This window comes from Budorcas taxicolor, chromosome 18 (assembly GCF_023091745.1).
Source record: "Budorcas taxicolor isolate Tak-1 chromosome 18, Takin1.1, whole genome shotgun sequence".
NCBI classification, from domain to species: Eukaryota; Metazoa; Chordata; class Mammalia; order Artiodactyla; family Bovidae; genus Budorcas; species Budorcas taxicolor.
Window position 1 is genome coordinate 10,186,068 of NC_068927.1, and position 20,364 is coordinate 10,206,431.

The 20,364-nt window shown below is 42.7% G+C and overlaps 1 protein-coding gene and 1 non-coding gene across 2 annotated transcripts in view; both read left to right on the top strand.

Annotated features, from left to right (window-relative positions):
• PLCG2 (phospholipase C gamma 2) overlaps positions 1–10,513 on the top strand; it is a 150,146-nt gene extending 139,633 nt beyond the window's left edge. Inside the window, exons 31-32 of the mRNA XM_052655699.1 lie at positions 9,693–9,877; positions 10,471–10,513. Of these exons, the coding sequence (XP_052511659.1) occupies positions 9,693–9,877; positions 10,471–10,513 (228 nt within the window). The remainder of the gene's footprint in view (positions 1–9,692; positions 9,878–10,470) is intronic.
• Positions 10,514–17,297: 6,784 nt separating this feature from the next.
• On the top strand, positions 17,298–17,429 carry LOC128064275 (small nucleolar RNA SNORA70). The gene has a single exon (XR_008200990.1). It is a non-coding gene; the product is annotated as a small nucleolar RNA SNORA70 (small nucleolar RNA).
• The last annotated feature ends 2,935 nt before the right edge of the window (positions 17,430–20,364 follow it).

Consider the following 20,364-nt stretch of genomic DNA (forward strand, 5'->3'; position numbering starts at 1 on the left):
TACTATGATTGTCAAAGCCATTAAATCCCTATTTCATCGGGTAGAAGTCCTTAATTCACTTAGCCTTTCTCCCACTGATGGACAGGTACATTGTTTTGTACTTTTCTTTTTTACTTTATAAATAATGAAGATCTTCATATATCATTGATTAAAAATTATTTCCTGAGGCTAGCTCTTTGTAATGGAATAACAGCTCGGGGCGGGGGGCGGGGGGCGGGGGGCGTGGGTGGGGAAAAGACCATATATTTTTGGATCCATGTCAACTTGTTCTCTGGAATAGTTTCTTTTCAGTTGTATGATCTCCAATCCTGCTGTTGATTGAAAAGGGCCTCTTTCACTCAAGTGAGCTAAACGTGTGAGATTCGGAAGCATGGGCATGAGACAGTGTGGAACCTTGAACAGTCACCCTAATCCTCATCGATGGGCAAGGTGGCCATAGCTGGAGGGTGTGCTTGAGAAAACTGGCCACCCCGGGACCTTTTAGGATGGATCCCCGGGTGGACTGGGCTGGCTGGAGCAAAGGTACAGGGGTGGGTGGCCTGGTTGGAAAGACCAGGATCTGTGCTTGCCGCTGAGGCTCAGCTGGAGCAGATGTGTGGATTCACAGGTACCCCCTGGAAAAGTGCTAACGGGGTGCACACTCCTAGAGGATGAGCAGGGGGTGCTACACTCTGGACACATCAAGGCAACAGAGACAGATCTGTGGACATGCGACGTTTCAGACACAGTGTGCGTCCCACTCAAGAGAGAGCTTGATTTCATGATATCCTAGAACTGAAAATAATCAAATGTATCAGCAACACCCAGAAATTAAAATACAGCCATCCTAAAAGGTTTTAGCATTTATGCCTGTGAGGTCAGTAGGCAGAGAAAGCATCCTGGCCAGGGACAGTTAATTCTGATATTGTGATGTACAAAGGAAATATTAAGAAACAGAAAGCAACCATTATAAGCATTGAAAAGCAAAGGAGGAAAAAAAAAAAAAAATAGAAACTTGACCAAGAGAGTAAAAATTATACAAAAGGATGAAATAAATTAAAGAAAAATATAATAATTAAAATGGAATGGATATAACATCTTTGATTAGGTGAATGGCCTGGATTCTATTAGAGAAGAAGCAAAGAAATGGAGCAGTGCGATGTTTAAAAGAAGTAAGTCTAAAAAAAGGTTACCCTCCCCCCGCCCCCCTAAAAAACCCCAAACAAACAAGAATGAAGAGTTACTGGGAAAAACTGTGAAGAAAAAGTTAATGCCAAGTAGAATTTAAGGGAGAAAGTGCTAAAGAGCATTAAGAGGGACAATATATAAGGACAGAATGTTTACAAAAAGGATGCAAAAGTCATAGATGTTTAATTAGAAACCATCATTACTGTGTTAAACATAGAAAACGAAAGCTCCTACAATAAAAACGTTTACCTGACTGAAAACATCTTTCAGAATTTGGATGTCTGGTATATAAAAAAAAATCACCAAGGACAGATGATCAAACTAATGACTAACAAGTTAGATTTAGGAGAGACACACTTAGGTCCTACATGTGGGTAATGTACATTGTTTTCTTCTGCTTCTCAAACTTGATTGAGTTCTTGGTCACAAAACCTGAATAAATTATAACCTGATAAAGTTGGAAAGATAATAAGATGGAAATAAGAGGGTCAAAATATTCCCTATTTGAAAATAAGGAATTCTGAGATGAAGTAAATTAAGTAGATTACCCAAAAGTAGTAAAAACATTTTATGCCATAAGTATATTTAGGAAAGTCCTTGCCTTGAAACTGCATAGAGACTGAATATTTATTTAAAAGAAAAAAAGAGTAAAGATAAGTCAACTGAATGAAACAAATGCTGATTCATTGAAAAGATCAATTAAATAAACCCTTCACCTGCTTAATAAAAAGGAAGAAAGTAAGGGCAAAAACATACAGCAGTAAATATTGAAAAGGAGACGGAGCCCCAAAGAGTAAGATAAGTAAGTTTGAAAACCTAGGGCAAATGGGTGACTGCCTTGAAGAATGGGCTAAAATTGTGTCAGGAAGCAGTAGAGACCTTGGCTACTAAGTCCTATCGAAAACGCCTGAAGGGTAATAAAGCACCTATCAGGTAGTAGATGGTGTTAGAGCTGTATTCAATCTGGGTTTAAATAACACAATTCCAATTTTAATCTGCTGAAGTCAACAGAAAACCAGAAGTGCTGCCGTTAGCTTGTCTTGAAGTTGTAGAACTTTCACATCAAAACTGGAAATAGTATGCTTCCTCCTCCACCCATAGATCAATGTCAGTTATGAATACAGACTAAAATTCTAAGAAAATTAGTAAGTAGTTTCCAACTATTTACTGGAAGAATAATATATTACAAGTAAAGAATGCAAGGATGATAATGTAAGGATGGTTTATCACTAGCATAGATAGCAACAGAGAGAGCAAAATAATACCTTTAGATACAACAAATGTAACCAATTAAAAGAAACAATATAAAGTGTGGTGAAGAGATAAAATTTTCTGCTCACAAACTATGGCTATATAGTTTTAAAAAAGGACCCCAATTTTAAGGAGACTTGTTTATTTGTTGTGTATTTATTAAGTCACTGTATTCTAGAAATAACAGTTGGAAAAATGGGATGGGAGGTAGGGACAGATGGGAAATGTCACTCATGATACTGACAAAGACTGTAACATGGTAGATGGAATTTAAATAAGAAAAGTATAGGGCCTATGGTGGAAAACCATGAAATCTTACTGGAAGACATAAACCGACCTGATAAGCAGAAATATATACCAACCCTTCCAAAATTAATGTTTGTTTGATGGAAATCAGCAGTATCAGTATAAACTCAAAATACACACACACAGGTATAGAGAAATGAACACATTTGCATTAGTAACTATATGTATGTGCATACGTACCCAAACTCTAGAACAGCTGAGACCCCAGTAGCAACAAGCACATCCAAGCACCCACATCTTCCTTTCTAAATGTCATTCTCCAGTAGAAGAAATCAGAGTTCCATAGACAAATAGTTACTCTGAAAGCTGGGACAGATAAACTGTGAGCCTGGATTATACTGAAATTTCAGTGGGTTGAGAAGAGATCAAGAAAGGACGGTGACACATCAAAATCCCTCAAAGGCCAAAGCTGGAGCAATTTGAGTAGTGAAATAATGATGCTGGACTGTAACCTATGGACGTGGGAGTGCTTCATAATGAGACATACAGCTAAAAATAAAAGCAAGCACCCAACCAAAAAATGGGCAGAAGATCTAAATAGATATTTCTCCAGGGAAGACATACACATGACCAAGACACATGAAAAGATGCTCAACGTCACTAATTAGAGAAATGCAAATCAAAACCACAAAGATGCAAATTGCGCCAGTCAGAATGGCCAGCATCAGAAAGTCTACAAATAGTAAATGCTGGAGAGGATGTGAAGGAAAGGAAACCCTCCTATATTGTTGGTGGGCATGTAAACTGGTGCAGCAACTATAGAGAACAGTATGGAGGTTCCTCAAGAACTTTAAAAATAGTTACCATATGATCCTGCAATCCCACTCCTAGCCATGTATCCAGACAAAACTCTAATTCAAAAAGATGCATTCACCCTTATCATATAGCAGCACTATTTACAATAGTTAAGACATGGAAGCGAATGAAATGTCCATGGACAGATGGATAAAGAAGATGTAGTGTACACACACACACACACACACACACACACACACACACACACACACACGCAGCAGAATATTCAGTTCATTTCAGTCGCTCAGTCGTATCTGACTCTTAGTGACCCATGGACTGCAGCACACCAGGGCTCCCTGCCCATCACCAACTCCCGGTGCTTGCTCAAACTCATGTCCATTGAGTTGGTGATGCCATCCAACCATCTCATCCTCTCTTGTCCCCTTCTCCTCCTGCCTTCAATCTTTCCCAGCATCAGGGCCTTTTCCAGCGAGTCACGTTTTTGCATCAGGTGGCCAAAGTATTGGAGTTTCAGCTTCAGCATCAGTCTTTCCAATGACTCAGCCATAAAAAAATGAAATAATGCCATTTGTAGCAACATGGATAGACCTGGAGATTAGCACACTAAATGAAGTCAATCAGAAAGAGACAAATACCACACGATATCACTTATATGTGGAATCTAAAATATGGCATAAGTGATCCTAAGAAACAGAAAAAGAACAGACTTGTGGTTGCCAAGGTGCAAAGGAGGGATGGACTGGGAGTCTGGGGTAGTAGATGCAAATTATTACATGCAGGATGGATAAACAGCAAGGTCCTGCTGTACAGCAAAGGGAACTCAATTCAATATCCTGGGATAAACCATACTGGAAAAGAATACTGAAAAGAATGCATATATAACTGAGTCTCTTGCTATACAGAAGAAATGAACATTGTAAATCAACTATACTTCCATTAAGAATTAAAAAAATAAACACTGAAAAAAAGTTCGTGCAAGATGAGGGAAATAGAAAATCACTATGGGACCACAATTGTCCAGATCTATCAGCGGATGCTAAAGTTCAACTTTGAGAGGAACTTTATGTAAAGTGCCTTGAACTAAGAAATTTATTTGGAAAGAAAAACAGGCTGTATAGTGGATGAACCCAGCAGGTACCATGCTAACCAAAAATGATCAGTGTCACCACCAGTAATGTGTGACATCACATACCTCCCGAGAAGGCACCTCACTTCTGCGCCATTCGGGCCAAAGCTGCAGAAGCTCAAATCACGAGAAAAATGCAGGCAAACCCTTGAAATGCAGGATGTTCTACAAAGCGAGTGACCGGCAGTCTTCCAAAGGGTCAAGGTCATGGACAGTGGAAGGTGGATGGGGCCCTGGGGAAAAGTCAGAGCCGGGAGGACTGGGAGCCACCGCAATGGCGTGTGCTGTGGGGCCTGGACTGGACCGTGGACCAGAAAAAGGCCATGCGTGGGAGAGCCGGTGAGAACCACAGAGGCCCTGTGCTTCAGTGACTAGCATGCTCCAATGCCGATTTCTTAGTTCCCACCAGTGTACTCTGGTTGTGCAGGATGGTAACCCTGGGGACCCTGTGTGGTCCAGGGTACGGAACGAGTTCTTCCTGCAACTTTTCTGTACGTTTATAGTGTCAACATAAAAAAATGAAGAGGTAAAAGCATTGGTGGTGGTAGGGGGGAACAAACAGAAAAGAAAACTAGAGATAGAGAATTCCATGAAGGTTTTGTCACAGGTCAGATAGAACTTATTAATAACATTAATAACTTATTAATAAGTTTTCAAGGATTTTTAAACTCTAAATTCACACACACACACACACACACTCTATCTAAAACAAGGGGTAAAAAGATGGAAGGGTTCAAAGTGGGAATAATAATAAAACTGCAGTGTAAACATAAATTGATAAAACCTAAATGGATTTATCTCCATGGGGGAAGATAAGAGAATGTGTGCAGAAAATAGCTAAATCATTCTCTCTGAAGATAATCCCTAAAACCTGGAGAACCAAGACCTTGCAGTGTAAGCGTGTTGTTTTTGTTTCTGTTAGAACTGTGGAGTTAATCACCAAAAAACAACTGCTGACCTTGGGGAGCAGGGGTCAAGGGGCAGGGGGTGGTGCCCAGGAGTCAGCTGGGGTTTTCTTGGTAATAATCCTAGTAGCTCTTAGTGGCTCTTTAAACCCTGTGTGTATATAACTAGTAAAGACTGAAAATGAAGAACGTGAGTACATGATACACTGATGAGGAACATATGACTTATTCGAGGACATCGGCTGTGAGGTGACGAGGGGTGGGTCGGGAGCTCTGGTGGGTGAAGGAGAGCTTCTGAAGATGTGCTTGTGCTGCTGATGGAGACGTAGTGGAGAAGGGAGGCAGGGCAGAGAAAGGGTGTGTCTGCTTACTTAAGAGAAGGAGAAAAGAATTTCATGGTGAAATACAGTAGGCTCGTATTGTTGAATGAGCTTCTATGATGCACGTGTTACCATTTTCTTTAGGACCTTCTCACTGGTATTCACTGATGTTTTGGGTCAGGTTTTGTTGTGCTGGCTTCATAAAAATTCCTTGGAAGCCTTTTTTCCCAGGGCAGTGGCACATTCTGAATAGAACTGGAGGCAACTGCTACCTACATACAACACACGTTAAGACACAGAAGCTTTCCCAGCCTGGGAGAGGGCAGAGGGCAGCGTGCAGACTGAGGGAGGGAGGAGCTTGCTATTCCAGGTGAACCTGCCCGGGAACGTCTTAGCACTCAAGGACAATAATGCTAACACCGCCAGCAAGCATGGAAGCTGGAGAACTGACTCCAGTGATTCTGAAAATAAGTGAAAACAAACACTTTTTAAAAAAGAGAACCCAGTGGATACATACATTTAAAAAACTTAATCAAAAACATGTAGGAATGAAATGAATAATTAAGAAATCCCTGGAGCCTATTGTATACACAGCACAGGGAACTCTGCTCAGTGTTATGTGGCAGCCTGGATGGGAGTGGGGTTTGGGGGAGAACGGATGCATGTATTAATATATGTACGGCTGAGTCCCTTTGCTGTTCACCTGAAACGACCGTAACATTATTAATCACCTATACCCCAATACAAAATAAAAAGGTTAAAGTTTGGGGGGAAAAAGAAATTCCTGTAACATACAAATTGAAACTGGGGTGGGGGGAATCTTTAAAGCTTAGTAAGTGGGAAATTCCAGAATGGGTACAGTTAAGGGAAATAATAAATGTAAAGATTGTGTTTGGGGAATTTGCTTTAATACAGCAAGACAAGAAAAATGTATTAAAAGGGAAAAAAATTAGGGTAAAATGAGAAGCTCCAACATGAAATATTCAGGGTGGAGAATTTTCTAGCACTGAAGAGAAAAACATCCTCCAATATAAACACAGCAGTATAGAGACCCACATATAGGTGTTTTTCTACTGAAGTGTCAGAATATCAGGACAGGGAGAAAATTCCAAAAGTAGAAAAGATAGATTACCTGCAAAGGGCTGACACACAACAGCAGCCGCAAGACTAAGGTGATGCCTCTGCAAGGCCTTAGACATGCTGTGGGTCTAGGTGTTCTCCATCCCAGGAGCTGCCATTCGAGAGTGAGGGGAAAAGGAAGGTATTTTCAGGTAAAAAAAGACTTGATTCACTACTAATAAACTCTGCTAAAAGAATGACCATAGTAAGGAAGAAGGAATGCAATTGAAACACAGTGGGGACAAAGATATATATATGGCAAAACAGAAGTAACCGGCGACTTAGAATATAAAAACTAAGCTTTTTGGAAACAACTCAGACTCCAAAGAAAGCCAGGAAAGCATTGTCACAAAATTCTAAGAGGGAAGGAGGGAGTCCTGATTGGGAGGGGTTCACAGAGTGGATGACGCTCTACGTTTTGACTTGCTGGTGGCTCCACCGCTGTTTGCTTTAGAGTTACTCACTAAACTGTATGCATGTTTTATTTACTTTCCTGAATGTTTGTTATATCACATTTATATGGACTGCTAATAACTAAATTATGTAACATCTGTAAATCCTTTGGGATTCAGAAACAGAGATGAAGGCCTCTGATTATATAAGCACTAGCAGAAAAGATGAATTTTTGACCAACAGATCAGGCAGTCATTACATCTGTGAGGTCAAAAGAAGCTGTTTCCTGCAGGCGGAGAGAAGGTGAAGGGGCCCATCTGTGGCTGAGTGTTGCGGCGTCAGCGTGGCTCTGGCTCTGTTCCACTTTAGGGCTAGCAGGAAGGAAGACTGGAGTCTCTGAGGAAGAGTAGACACTTAGGCAGTCGCCACTGACTCTTCTCAGTGCCTCACTCGGTGCGCTGCATCAGTGAGTAGGGACTGGCCGTGTACCTTCACCCCTTGTGCAAAGGCAGTCAGCGTTTTATTCCACTGCACCTTTGCCAGTGGCCAGAATAACTTTCACCCTCGCTCTCCCCGCCTCCGAAGTTAGAGTTCTGCCTGTTTGCTCGGGGGGATGCCCACGGCAGTCTGTTAGGTCGTTAACCTGGGAAAAATATTTCAGGCCACTGTATGGTCAGAGTCCACTTGTTGTAGAAATAAGCATCAGCAGAAGCCCATCTGTGTATATCCACGCACGCTTTGGAGGCACTGGAGTCTCTCACTTGGTCTGCTGCATCGGTGGGAACAGCACTAGGCCGACCTCCTGAGTAGCCATCCCTTCAGTCCAGTCGCTCAGTCATGTCCGACTCTTTGCGACCCCATGAATTGCAGCACGGCAGGCCTCACTGTCCATCACCAACTCCCGGAGTTCACCCAAACTCATGTCCATCGAGTCGGTGATGCCATCCAGCCATCTCATCCTCTGTCATCCCCTTCTCCTCCTGCCCCCAATCCCTCCCAGCATCAGGGTCTTTTCTAATGAATCAACTCTTCACATGAGGTGGCCAAAGTATTGGAGTTTCAGCTTCAGCATCAGTCCTTCCAAAGAACACCCAGGACTGATCTCCTTTAGGATGGACTGGTTGGATCTCCTTGCAGTCCAAGGGACTCACAAGAGTCTTCTCCAACACCACAGTTCAAAAGCATCTATTCTTCGGCGCTCAGCTTTCTTCATAGTCCAAACTTTCACATCCATACATGACCGCTGGAGAAACCATAGCCTTGACTAGACGGACCTTTGCTGGCAAAGTAATGTCTCTGCTTTTGAATATGCTATCTAGGTTGGTCATAACTTTCCTTCCAAGGAGTAAACGTCATTTAATTTCATGGCTGTAGACACCATCTACAGTGATTTTGGAGCCCCCAGAATAAAGTCTGACACTGTTTCCACTGTTTCCCCATCTATTTCCCATGAAGTGATGGGACCAGATGCCATGATCTTCGTTTTCTGAATGTTGAGCTTTAAGCCAACTTTTTCACTCTCTTCTTTCACTTTCGTCAAGCGGTTCTTCAGTTCCTCTTCTCTGTCTGCCATAAGGGTGGTGTCATCTGCATATCTGAGGTTATTGATATTTCTCCCAGCAATCTTGATTCCAGCTTGTGCTTCTTCCAGCCCAGCATTTCTCATGATGTACTCTGCATAGAAGTTAAGTAAGCAGGGTGACAATATACAGCCTTGACGTACTCCTTTTCCTATTTGGAACCAGTCTGTTGTTCCATGTCCAGTTCTAACTGTTGCTTCCTGACCTGCATATAGGTTTCTCAAAAGGCAGGTCAGGTGGTCTGGTATTCCCATCTCTTTCAGAATTTTCCACAGTTTATTGTGATCCACATAGTCAAAGGCTTTGGCATAGTCAGTAAAGCAGAAATAAATGTTTTTTCTGGAACTCTCTTGCTTTTTCCATGATCCAGCAGATGTTGGCAATTTGATCTCTGGTTCCTCTGCCTTTTCTAAAACCAGCTTGAACATCTGGAAGTTCACGGTTCACGTATTGCTGAAGCCTGGCTTGGAGAATTTTGAGCATTACTTTAGTAGCATGTGAGATGAGTGCAATTGTGTGGTAGTTTGGGCATTCTTTGGCATTGCCTTTCTTTGGGATTGGAATGAAAACTGACCTTTTCCAGTCCTGTGGCCACTGCTGAGTTTTCCAAATTTGGAGATCTTTAAAAGCACCATTTTTTGCTTTGACTAAGATAGGCCCTGGCTCTTCTGGGAAGATCCCAGCAGACGATCGGGTCTGCCCCGTGCTCCCTGCAGTCTCCCCTCCAGGCGGCACGTCCCCCATGGCTGTCGTCCCCTCTGTTCTCCAGGAGAGCGAAGAGGAGCTGTACTCCTCCTGCCGCCAGCTGCGGAGGCGGCAAGAAGAACTGAACAACCAGCTCTTTCTATACGACACCCACCAGAACCTGCGCAGCGCCAACCGCGATGCCCTGGTCAGAGAATTCAATGTCAACGAGAACCAGCTGCAGCTGTACCAGGAGAAGTGCAACCGCAGGTGGGTCACACCCTGCAGCCACTGTGAGGTCAGGCCTGGGCCAGGGCGGAGGGCAAGGCTCCCCCTTGAGAAAGCCTGAGCCCTGCCCCCTCTTCTCTTGGCTCCATCAATTACTTATACTAAGAGCTCAAGGATCTGCACCTTCCCTGAGCTGAAGTGTCCTCCTGAGCATGCCCAGGTAAGAGTGAAAATAAGCAACAACCCCTACCGTTTAAGGAGCCCTTCTTGCCTCCCAAGCCTGGGCTCATCCAGGGTCCTAAATTAAAGCAAAATCTCCCACTTCCAACAAGGGGTGCTCTGAGTTGTGCTGCAGACACGTAAGGACAGACGGCCAGGTATGCCAGAGTCCTGCTCCGCCAAAACTATCTCCAAGAAAGTGTCAGCCGTGGCCTCCCTGGACACAGCATGGAGATGCCTTCTGCATGTTGTTCTCATTTCATCTTGACTCCTGCACAACAGCAGGGACCCCAGGACAAAGACCAGTGAGGAGACAGATCTGTAGAGGTTTCTTGCCTGGGGTCCACTTCCCCAACTCTGCCGTGTATCTCCAAGTCCTAGGCTAATGGATGACAGTGAAATCTGTTTTGTTTCAGGTTAAGAGAGAAGAGAGTCAGCAACAGCAAGTTTTACTCATAGAAGCTGGGTCCATGTGTAAGCATGTTGTGTATGCATGTGAGTTTGCATGGAGGAGCACGTGCTCTGTTCAGACCCTGGGAACATGCTCACATGTGAGGTCGTCACTCCTCCAGCCTGTCACCAAGATGACAAACCTGAAGATGACCCAATCGGCATGAATTGGGGTAACCTTTTCATCTTGGACACTTTCTTAACTTACCGTCTCTAAAGAGGACCCCAAAATGTGCTCACATGAGGCCTCTCATGTTCCAAACCTCCCTGAATAAATGTAGTGAAACTCGATCAGTGACCTTCTGTGCACGAGCTGTAAAGTGAGCAGGATTCCTTCTCTGGCCTCTAAAGACCAGGTAACTGACTTCTACAGAAGATGAGCCAGGTCTGTAAGGAACTAACTCATTAGATTCTGAAAAGATCTGAACTAAAAGGCAAATGATCTCACACTGAAGGCCTCGGACTTCACCTGGCCCGGAGAGGAGCCCCAGACCTGCCCCAGCTCAGAGCACCTGAACTCAGAGCAACTGGTGGCTGGACCTGACTGCAGCCGCACATGACGGGTGGGGTGGGCTGTTCATTAGGACAGGGACTTGCTGGGTGAGTGGGGTCAAGGGTGGCAATCTGGGAGCTCTCTGACTTACAGGCCTATCAGAGAGCAGAGCCCCGTGAAGGCTTGGCCAGCTTCTTAGCCCCCCTGGCCTGTCCACTCCCTGGTCTGCACAGGCACGGGGCCGCGGGCTCACTCACTGCTCACACAGGGTGAGACAGGGTGGGCTTCCTGGATGTCCCAGTTTCCTGGAGCAGTGAGCTAAGCTTTAGGGAACGACAGAAAATCTCAGGGGCAGCCACTCCCGAAGGGGCAGACCCACCAAGGACAAGGTGATACTCGTCTACATCCTGGGATGCTATTTACTGATTTGTACATGTGATGCTTTAGGAAGGCTTTTTCAAGGTGAGGATAGTAGTGGGCTGGGGGCGGGGGTGGTCAGTAGAGGCACCACACAGAATGAATTGAGAACTGACTTAGGAGAAAAGAGGTTTACCTATGGGGAAAAAGTGATTGTGCTGGGAGGAACAAACTAGCAGTCAGCCTGGTAGCTTTACTTGGATGGAACTGGGTCCTAGAAACCCACTCCCCTTATTTATCCTGAGCTTAGCGTGCCTGTGTCAGCGGAAGAGTCCATTAAAGCCAGCCACACTCTGTGTGATCAGAAGACCCCCTCCCTCCATTCCACACAAATTTACTGAGAACTTCCACACAGTAAGCAGTAAAGTCAGGGGAGACCATGTCTTTAAAATGTTAAGGAAAAAATAGCCATTATCCTGGTCTCATGGAACCGCTCCACGTGCTTCTAAAGAAATGCATTTCTCTCTCATGAAGCCAGGAGGGCACACCCGATAGCAGACTGACCAAGGTGGGGCTCTTCATTAACTTCGTTATTCCCGAGTCGAAGCTGCTAGTTTATTTGGCATTGGCAACCGAGGGACGAATATTCCTGGTGGTAAAAATGTTCAAAGCACCTTTCAAGAAAGCTCAGATGAAAAAGGCACTGAGCTGAGCACTGCAGGGCAGCCATAGTGGCCAGTGTCCTATTAGCTGTTGGCCAGGCAGCCGGCGGAGCCTCAGCTCAAGCTGCTTTTGGCTCCATCACTTTCCCTACAAGCTCAGGTGTTGATGGCATTACCTATTTGCAGCCTGGGGTGTGTAGAGGACACAACACTTTCCCACTTCACTCCATTTAAAAGCTCAAAAGCTAAGACCTGGATCCCCTTTCCGCTTAAAATGCATTTATCTGCTGCTTTGTCAAAGGAATGATGAAGTAGCAACGTAGAAGTCAGAAGGCTCAGCATCTGTTCAGCTGCTGTGCTGTAGAATCCACACCCAGCCACATCCTCGCAGAGTGGAGTGGAGCAGAGCAGCTGAGGTGGGGTGCTGACATTCTCAGCGGCACTGAGAAGAACCCTTGCCCCGAAAAATTGGCTCCTCCTCCCAGGTGCTCCAGTGATGTCGATTCAGCATCACAGAGTATTTGCCTTGGTACCACCATTCTCCCCATAATTGGGTAACACATGAATCTGGTCATGTTGGTGTTAGGAGTCTCTCCATGAGGATGCACAGAGAGAGAAAGAGGGGCACAGATGACATCGCCGCTCTTCCCTGAGTCTGCCTGGAAGCCACGTAACCTGAGTATAAATACCTCGCTGAGACTGTGCTTTCACAGCCATGTAAAGAGCACAGCCGATTCAGATCAAGCAGAAGAGTGACAGGAACACTGTGAAAGACGGCAGCAACACTGATGGAGTCAGGCCACGACTGCCTATGTGCACAACTGTCTTTATTCTACTGAATACGGGAAATGGTGAACATTAGCTATTACATGGAAAGCAAAATAGATGAAGCTGGTTAGATCATTTGAGTTTGGGAAATTTGGGTTGGAGAAAGTTAATTTCTCTGCTGTAAACTTGCCTATTCTAACGTGCACACTGAAGAGGGTTAGACTATCACATTTCCTAAGTTTGATCTGAGAACCCTTTTGCCAAGAAACATCTTACAGGAACACATTTGAGGACCTGCTTCTCTATTAAAGACAGTGACATGATCTAATCATTTATATGCTTTACAATGTAGTTGGATCTGAACTTAAGCCAAGGCCAGTGGTTTTTAAACTGGGCCAGCCTTACCCCTAGCAGTCTATCAGAGCTTTCTAAGGAGTCACAGACTCATTTTTTCAGGGGATCAATTTTCAGATCCTCAACTTCCTGTTGCACTCTATCCAGAGATTCATCAGCATGAGAAAATGCCCTTTTTCCCCCTTACAGAAGGAAGTAGGTCTTCTCCCCACATTCAGTCTTACTATAGAGCAGGACTCAAGGTACAATTTCAAAGTATAGTGTCTGGAAAGTGCAAGCCTCTTAACAGGTCCTCCTCCAGTGCTGGTGGTTTCCAGTTCCTTGCTTTCAACAAAACTGAAGGAATACCCACATTTCTGAGTATTTTAACTCCTTCTGTTCTCAGTTGTCTGTGTGAAAAAGGATCATTAGCATTTCCATTTGTAAAACTGAAAACGGAGAATAGAATTGATAGTGTACCATTGCCATTCTACCAAAGATACTAGTAATCTACACAGAGAGTAAAGAACCAAAGTAGAAGCCTTCTTTGACTCATTACATTGCCAGTGGAATTTTACTGTGTTTAGTTCTTTATTAAATGTGTACTGTTTATTAAACAAGCTGAGTTCAGAAGAAATTTAGAATATGTGGAGCCTTTTTAAATGATTGTGTAGGTAGGATGATGTGTGATTTTGTTACAGATATGCCGCTAAATAATATATAAGCCAAGGATAATTAAGCTACAATTTTATAAAGTAGAATAAAAATATAAATTCAATGAGGTAAAAGTGGCATTTCCTACCATTAAAAATTCCCTTGTTTGTAGAATTTTTTGAAAGGATGATAGTGTCTATCACCAATTGCACTTAGAACCTTTGGCTAAATTTAAAGGGAAATGGAAATATTTTACCGGAAGATGCAGTATCTACCATGTACCGCACGCACCTTTGCAACTATTCAGGATGAAATTATTAGACATCAATGTAGAAATGTGTAAGGGGACCCACGAGTTTTCCAAAGTCAGGAGGTCTCTGAGCATAAAATTTTAAGAAGACTGATCCAGGGCCACTAAGGGTGAGTTTTATTTGGACTTAAGAAGGATAGTTAAAGGGGGTGCTAGTTCTTTTAATTTCTAGAAGTGTAGCTGAACTTTCCATATAGGTGATATCCAACTCTTTGGAGACAACCCTAAAAGCTATATTCTTACCAACAGAAAGCTGATCATTAGATTAAGAAATATGCAAAATTATAAAACTGGCATTTGAAAACTACTCAGTGATTTTGTGTCAGGCTTTTCATTCTCAAAATATTTTCTTTCTGAAGAACCAGTTCCATGGTGATCCTGTCTCAGAAATGTCCATACTTATTTCTCAATAGGCTTTAAAAAGCTGCACTTTTGTAAACGTGTGTTTGTTATTAAAGCTTAATTTATTTTTTATATAAATAGTGTGTGCTTGTGTGTACACAGAGAATCATGTGACTGTATCACACAAATGTTGGCTGTTGTTAATGTGAGAATTAAATGGCTGTATCACATTTAAAAAAAAAATTTGTCTCATTCAATAGATTACTAGCAGTCTGGAATCACTTTTTGTTGTTTGTTGTTAAAAACTATTCACATTTTTTGTTCTTCTATAAACTAGGATATAGGTCTGCCAGTGATGACACAGTTACCATTTAAAAAAATAATAATGTTTTTCTATCCTTTCTTTTTTCCCTCGGTTACTAGTCTTTCTTACTTTAAGCAAAACCTCACTCCATGTAGAAACCCAAGTTTCTAAAATTAATACATGACTACTCTGCAGTTTGTTGGTCTTTGGAAGAATGTTTTGTGCTAGTCATGCAATGATGCTAGTAAGAACACCTGTATTTCTCAACTAAGCACCAGGGCACGCCAGAACTGTCAATCATTGTATTTTCTTGTCATCAAGTCCTGTGCACAGGAAGCCACACTGTGCATCCTAGAGCTCCCCACCCCAATCATCATCCTCTGATGACTGGACTAGTCACCCTGGCCCCAAAACCTGAGTCTATGACAAACTCCTGCAGTAGAAGAGACACGGAGAGGAGTAAAACACAAAGGATGAATTAAAACTGCTGAAAGATGACTTTTTAAAAATGGATAAAGTCATAACTCTCATACAGATACTAAGTGAACACCTGTCTGAAATTTTATTTAACCCCTTCATTAACCATGGAATGATTAGAATGTCATAACTGGTTCAAAGGAGAAGACAAAGAAGAACACGCAGTTAGGCTACCTGGTGGTCTTGATTATCTGATTCTACACCTTTCATTGTGAGAAGTTCAGATGATTCTTATCCCTAGAAACCCAGATTGTGTCCAGTGAAGACAATGGTCACTGGCTCTGAGTATTAACCAGTTTTCCTAGTTTTTTTTTTTTTAATCTGTTGAACAAATTTATTTTAACATCACCAACAGGCATCTGACCAACAGAAATCTGACCCTGACCTTATGCCACAAGCAAATTTCAACCAAAGTTAGATTACAGATCAAGAGGTGAAAGATCAAACAGTATCACAACCTTACAGTAGGGAAACGTTGTTTCAACAAAACACCAAAGGCTTCACCTGGCAAGGAAGGCAGCGAAACTAGACTCTGCTGGAGTTCACGACTGCTGTTCATCAAGAGATACAGTGAGGATAATAGAAAAGCAAGCCACAGGGTGGAAGAAGAATTTCCAGTACACTTATCTGACAAAGAATCTCATTGAAAATGTGACTCCACCCCTCCAAGTCACTAAGATAATCCTTTAGGGTAAAAGGTATTCCATGAACAACCACCTCACAAGAGTACATCCAAATGGCTGATAGGCAAATGAAAAGATGCTTACTCATTATTTGTAAGAGAAAATGCAAATTAAGATCACAAGAAGATACCACTAACACACTTACTAGAGTGGCAAAAATTGAGAAGTCTTAACAGTACTATCAGTTCTTAGCAAGAATGTAGAGCAACTGTTAATTGTGTAATTTGGAAGCAAATTATATTGTAAAGATGTTTGACTACTGATGTTATTTACCACGTGCATAGCCTATGAGCAAGCATTCTACTCCTGCATACAGTTGGCCCTCCGTAATCTGTGAGTTCCGTATCCATGGCTTCAACCAACCTCAGATCGTGTACCATGTTTGAGTCCACACTGGCTGAATCAGCAGGTGGTGAATCCATGAGTGCGGAGGGCAGGCTATGAGGCTTAAGTGTCCTGAGAGTTTGGTATCCACGGCAGATCCTGGAGACAGTCCCCTATGGGTACTGCGAGACAGTGTGCCTGCTAGCAGTGCGTCCCTGTGTCCCCTAAGGACATGTACAAGACTGTAGTGCCGTTTCACACTAGGCAAAACCAGAAGGGTCCTGCTGTCCCTCTCCTGTATGTGCTAACTGTGTGTCTATACAATGGAGCACACACAGCAACCTCAAATGACTGAGCTATAAGCAACATGGATGGATCTCACAAGTATAATTTGAGTGACGGGAGCTAACAGCACAAACAGCAAAGAAAAAAAAAAGGAAAACCACAAATTACTAGGCAGATATACAGGAAAATGTAGTATATTTGAGAGAAGGATTAGTATAAAAAGGTGACGCAGAATGGAACTCAGCGCATATACACAACATGGATACATCTAAACACTGCAGTAGGAGAAGAGTGAAATGCAGAAAAATGCACATTAGAGATGCCATTTATATACATCTTAAAAACTGCAAACAAAACAATATTGTATGTTGCTTGTAACAGACATACAGATAGATAGCTAGAAGTATAGAAATGGACTGAAAGGGACATCTGAGAGTCAAGGCAAAGACTGAGTCAGTGGGGGAGGCAGTGACCGAGACAGGGACGGGCAGTGTTAACTCTGTTGTGTGTTTCCTTTCTTTTTTAAACACTGGAAGTGCTGCTCTGCCCGGTACAAATGTAAAAGCAGGCCTGGTTACAGAGAACTTATACCGATCATTCTCCAACTCCTCCTAAAGACTAAAGGGGAAGGAACACTCCCAAAGACGTTCTATGAAGTCAATATCACCCTGATACCAAAACCAAAGACTCCACCAAAAGAGAAAACTACAGGCTAGTTATTTTGTTGACTACAGACCCAACAAATCTCAACCAAGTATTAGCAAACTGAATCCAACAATACACAGAAAAGGCCATAAACCATGGCAGCCGACGGAGCCGACTGTACTCTCTTCCCCGTGGGGCCCAGTGTGTGATGGCTGCACACGGCAGCCTCAGTAGGGTATGCAGCCTGATGGCCGGCTCCAGCTGCCCTACGCGGCCTTGGAGACAGCCCTTTCCAGTGGACATGCGTGACTGGCATGCTGTCCCCAGTCTAGACTCCAGACAGGCGTGCACAGTGCCTTTGGAAAGCCCCAGGGCACACTGGCCAGGGTCCACATTGCCCAGTCCATCATGTCCATCTGCACCAAGCTGCAGAACAAGGTACCTGGGATTGAGGCCCTCCACGGGGGGCCACGTTCAAGTTCCCTGGTCTCCAGAAGAGCCACATCTCCAAGAACTGGGGATTTACTAAGTTTAATGTGGATGAATTTGAAAACATGGTGCAGAAAAGCAGCTCATCCCAGATGGCGGTGAGGTCATATCCATCCCTCATCATGCCCTTGGAACAAATGGTGGGCCCTGTACTCACTCATGAGAGCCTTGGCCCTGTCCCCTCCTTACTCATGCCCACCTGTATAAACCCTACTTTCCTGTCAAAAAAAAGTCATACACTATGACCAACTTGGATTCATCCCAGGGTCACAAGGATGGTTCAACATATGTAAACCAGTGTGATAAACTACATCAACCAAAGAGAAAAAGCCTATGATTCTCTCCATAGACGCAGAAAAAGCACTTGATACAATTCATCCATTCACAATAAAACCCTTACAACAGTGGGTATAGAGGGAACATATCTCGACACAAGAAAAGTTATTTATGACAGAACCATATACAATAGACTCAACCTTGAAAAGCTGAAAGCCTTCTGGCTAAAATCTGGACTAAGACATGGATGCCCACTCTCACCACTTCTCGTCAACACACTACTGGAAGTCCTACCCATAGTAATCAGAGAAAAGAAGTAAAAATTATTCAAATCGGTAGGAAAAGAGTAAAATCGTCATAATATGCAGACAACATTATACTATAGATAGAAAACGCTGAAGATTCCATAGGAAAAAATACTAGCACTTACGAATGAATTCAGCAAGGTAGTAGAATATAAGAATAACATACAGAAATTAGTTTCTTTATACTAAAAACGAAATATCATAAAGGGAAGGTAAACAATCCTTTTTAAAATCTCATCAAAACAAAAACACAAACTTAGGAGTAAATCTCACCAAGGAGGTGAAAGACAAATATGCTGAGAAGCACAAAACATTAATGAAGGATATTACAGGGTTCCCCAAATGGAAAGATCCCATGCTCTTGGATTGCAACAATTAATATTTTTAAAATGACAATACTACTACCCAAATCAATCTATAGATTTAACGCTATCCCCATCAAATTACCTATGACTTTTTTCACAGAACTAGAACAAATAATCCTTATATTTATATGGACCATAACAGAGCCGGAATTGCCCAAGTAATCCTGAGGAAGAACAACAAGGCAGGAGGGCTGACCCTACCAGACTTCACACGATACTACAGATCTACAGTAATCAGAACAGCGCCCTAGTGACAGGAAACAGGCAAACGAATCGATGGGACAGAACAGAAAGCTCAGAAAACCCCACACAACTACAGTCAATTAATCTTCCACAAAGGAGGCAAAATTTAAAGTGAGAAAAAGTCAGTTCAGGAAGTGGTGCTGGGAAAGCTGGACAGCTGCATGTAAATTAGTGAAGTTGGAACACAACCTTTCACATTGCACAAAAATCAACTCAAAATGGCTTAGAACACCATCAAACACCTAGAAGAGATCACAGGCTAAACATTATCTGATATAAATCATATCAGTGTTTTCTTAGGTCAGTCTCCCAAGGCAATAGAAATAAAAATAAACAAATGGGACCTAATCAAATTTGCAAGCTTTCTCACAGCACAGAAAAAATACAAACAAAATGAGAAGACAATCTATGGAACAGGAGAAAATATTTGAAAATGATGCGACCCACAAGGGCTTAATTTCCACAATACACAAACAGCTCACACAACTCAACAACACAAAAATAAACAACTCAGTAGAAAAATAGGCAGAAGACTTAAATAGACATTTCTCCAAAGAAGATATATAGGTGGCCAACAGGCACACAAAAAGATGCCCAACATCACTAGTTATTTAGAGAAATGCAAATCAAAGTGACTATGAGGCAACACCTCATAGCAGTCAGTAAGGCCATGGTTTAATATTCCACAAAAAAATGCTGGAGAAGGTGTAGAGTAAAGGGAAACCTCTAACAGTTTTGGTGAGAATATAAACTGGTGCTGCTATTATGGAAAACAGTATGGAAGTTTCTCAAAAAACTATAATAGAGTTGCCGTTTGATCCAGCAATCCTACTCCTGGGCATATACCCAGACAAAACTATAAACTGAAAAGATACATGTGGCCCTATGTTCACAGCAGCACTATTTACAACAGCCCAGTCTTGGAAATGGGAATACCAGACCACCTGACCTGCCTCCTGAGAAACCTGCATGCAGGACAAGAAGCAACAGTTAGAACCAGACATGGAACAACGGACTGGTTAAAAATTGCGAAAGGAATACATCAAGGCTGTATATTGTCACCTTGCTTATTTAACTTATATGCAAAGTACATCATGGGAAATCTGAGCTGGATGAAGCACAAGCTGGAATCAAGATTTCCAGGAGAAATGTCAATAACCTCAGATATGCAGAAGACATCACCCTAATGGCAGAAAGCAAAGAGGAACTAAAGAGCCTCTCGATGAAGGTGAAAGAAGAGCATGAAAAGGCTAGCTTAAAACTCAGCATTCAAAAGACTAAGATCATGGCATCTGGTCCCATCACTTCATGGCAAATAAAAGGAAAAAAAGTGAAAATAGTGACAGACTTTATTTTCTTGGGCTCCAAAATCACTATGGACAGTGAGTGCAGCCATGAAATTAAAAGACACTTGATCCTTGGAGGAAAAGTTATGACAAACCTAGACAGTATGTTAAAAAGCAGAGACATCACTTTGCCGACAAAGGTCTATATAGTCAAAAGTGAAAGTGAAAGTGAAGTCGCTCAGTCCTGTCTGACTCTGCG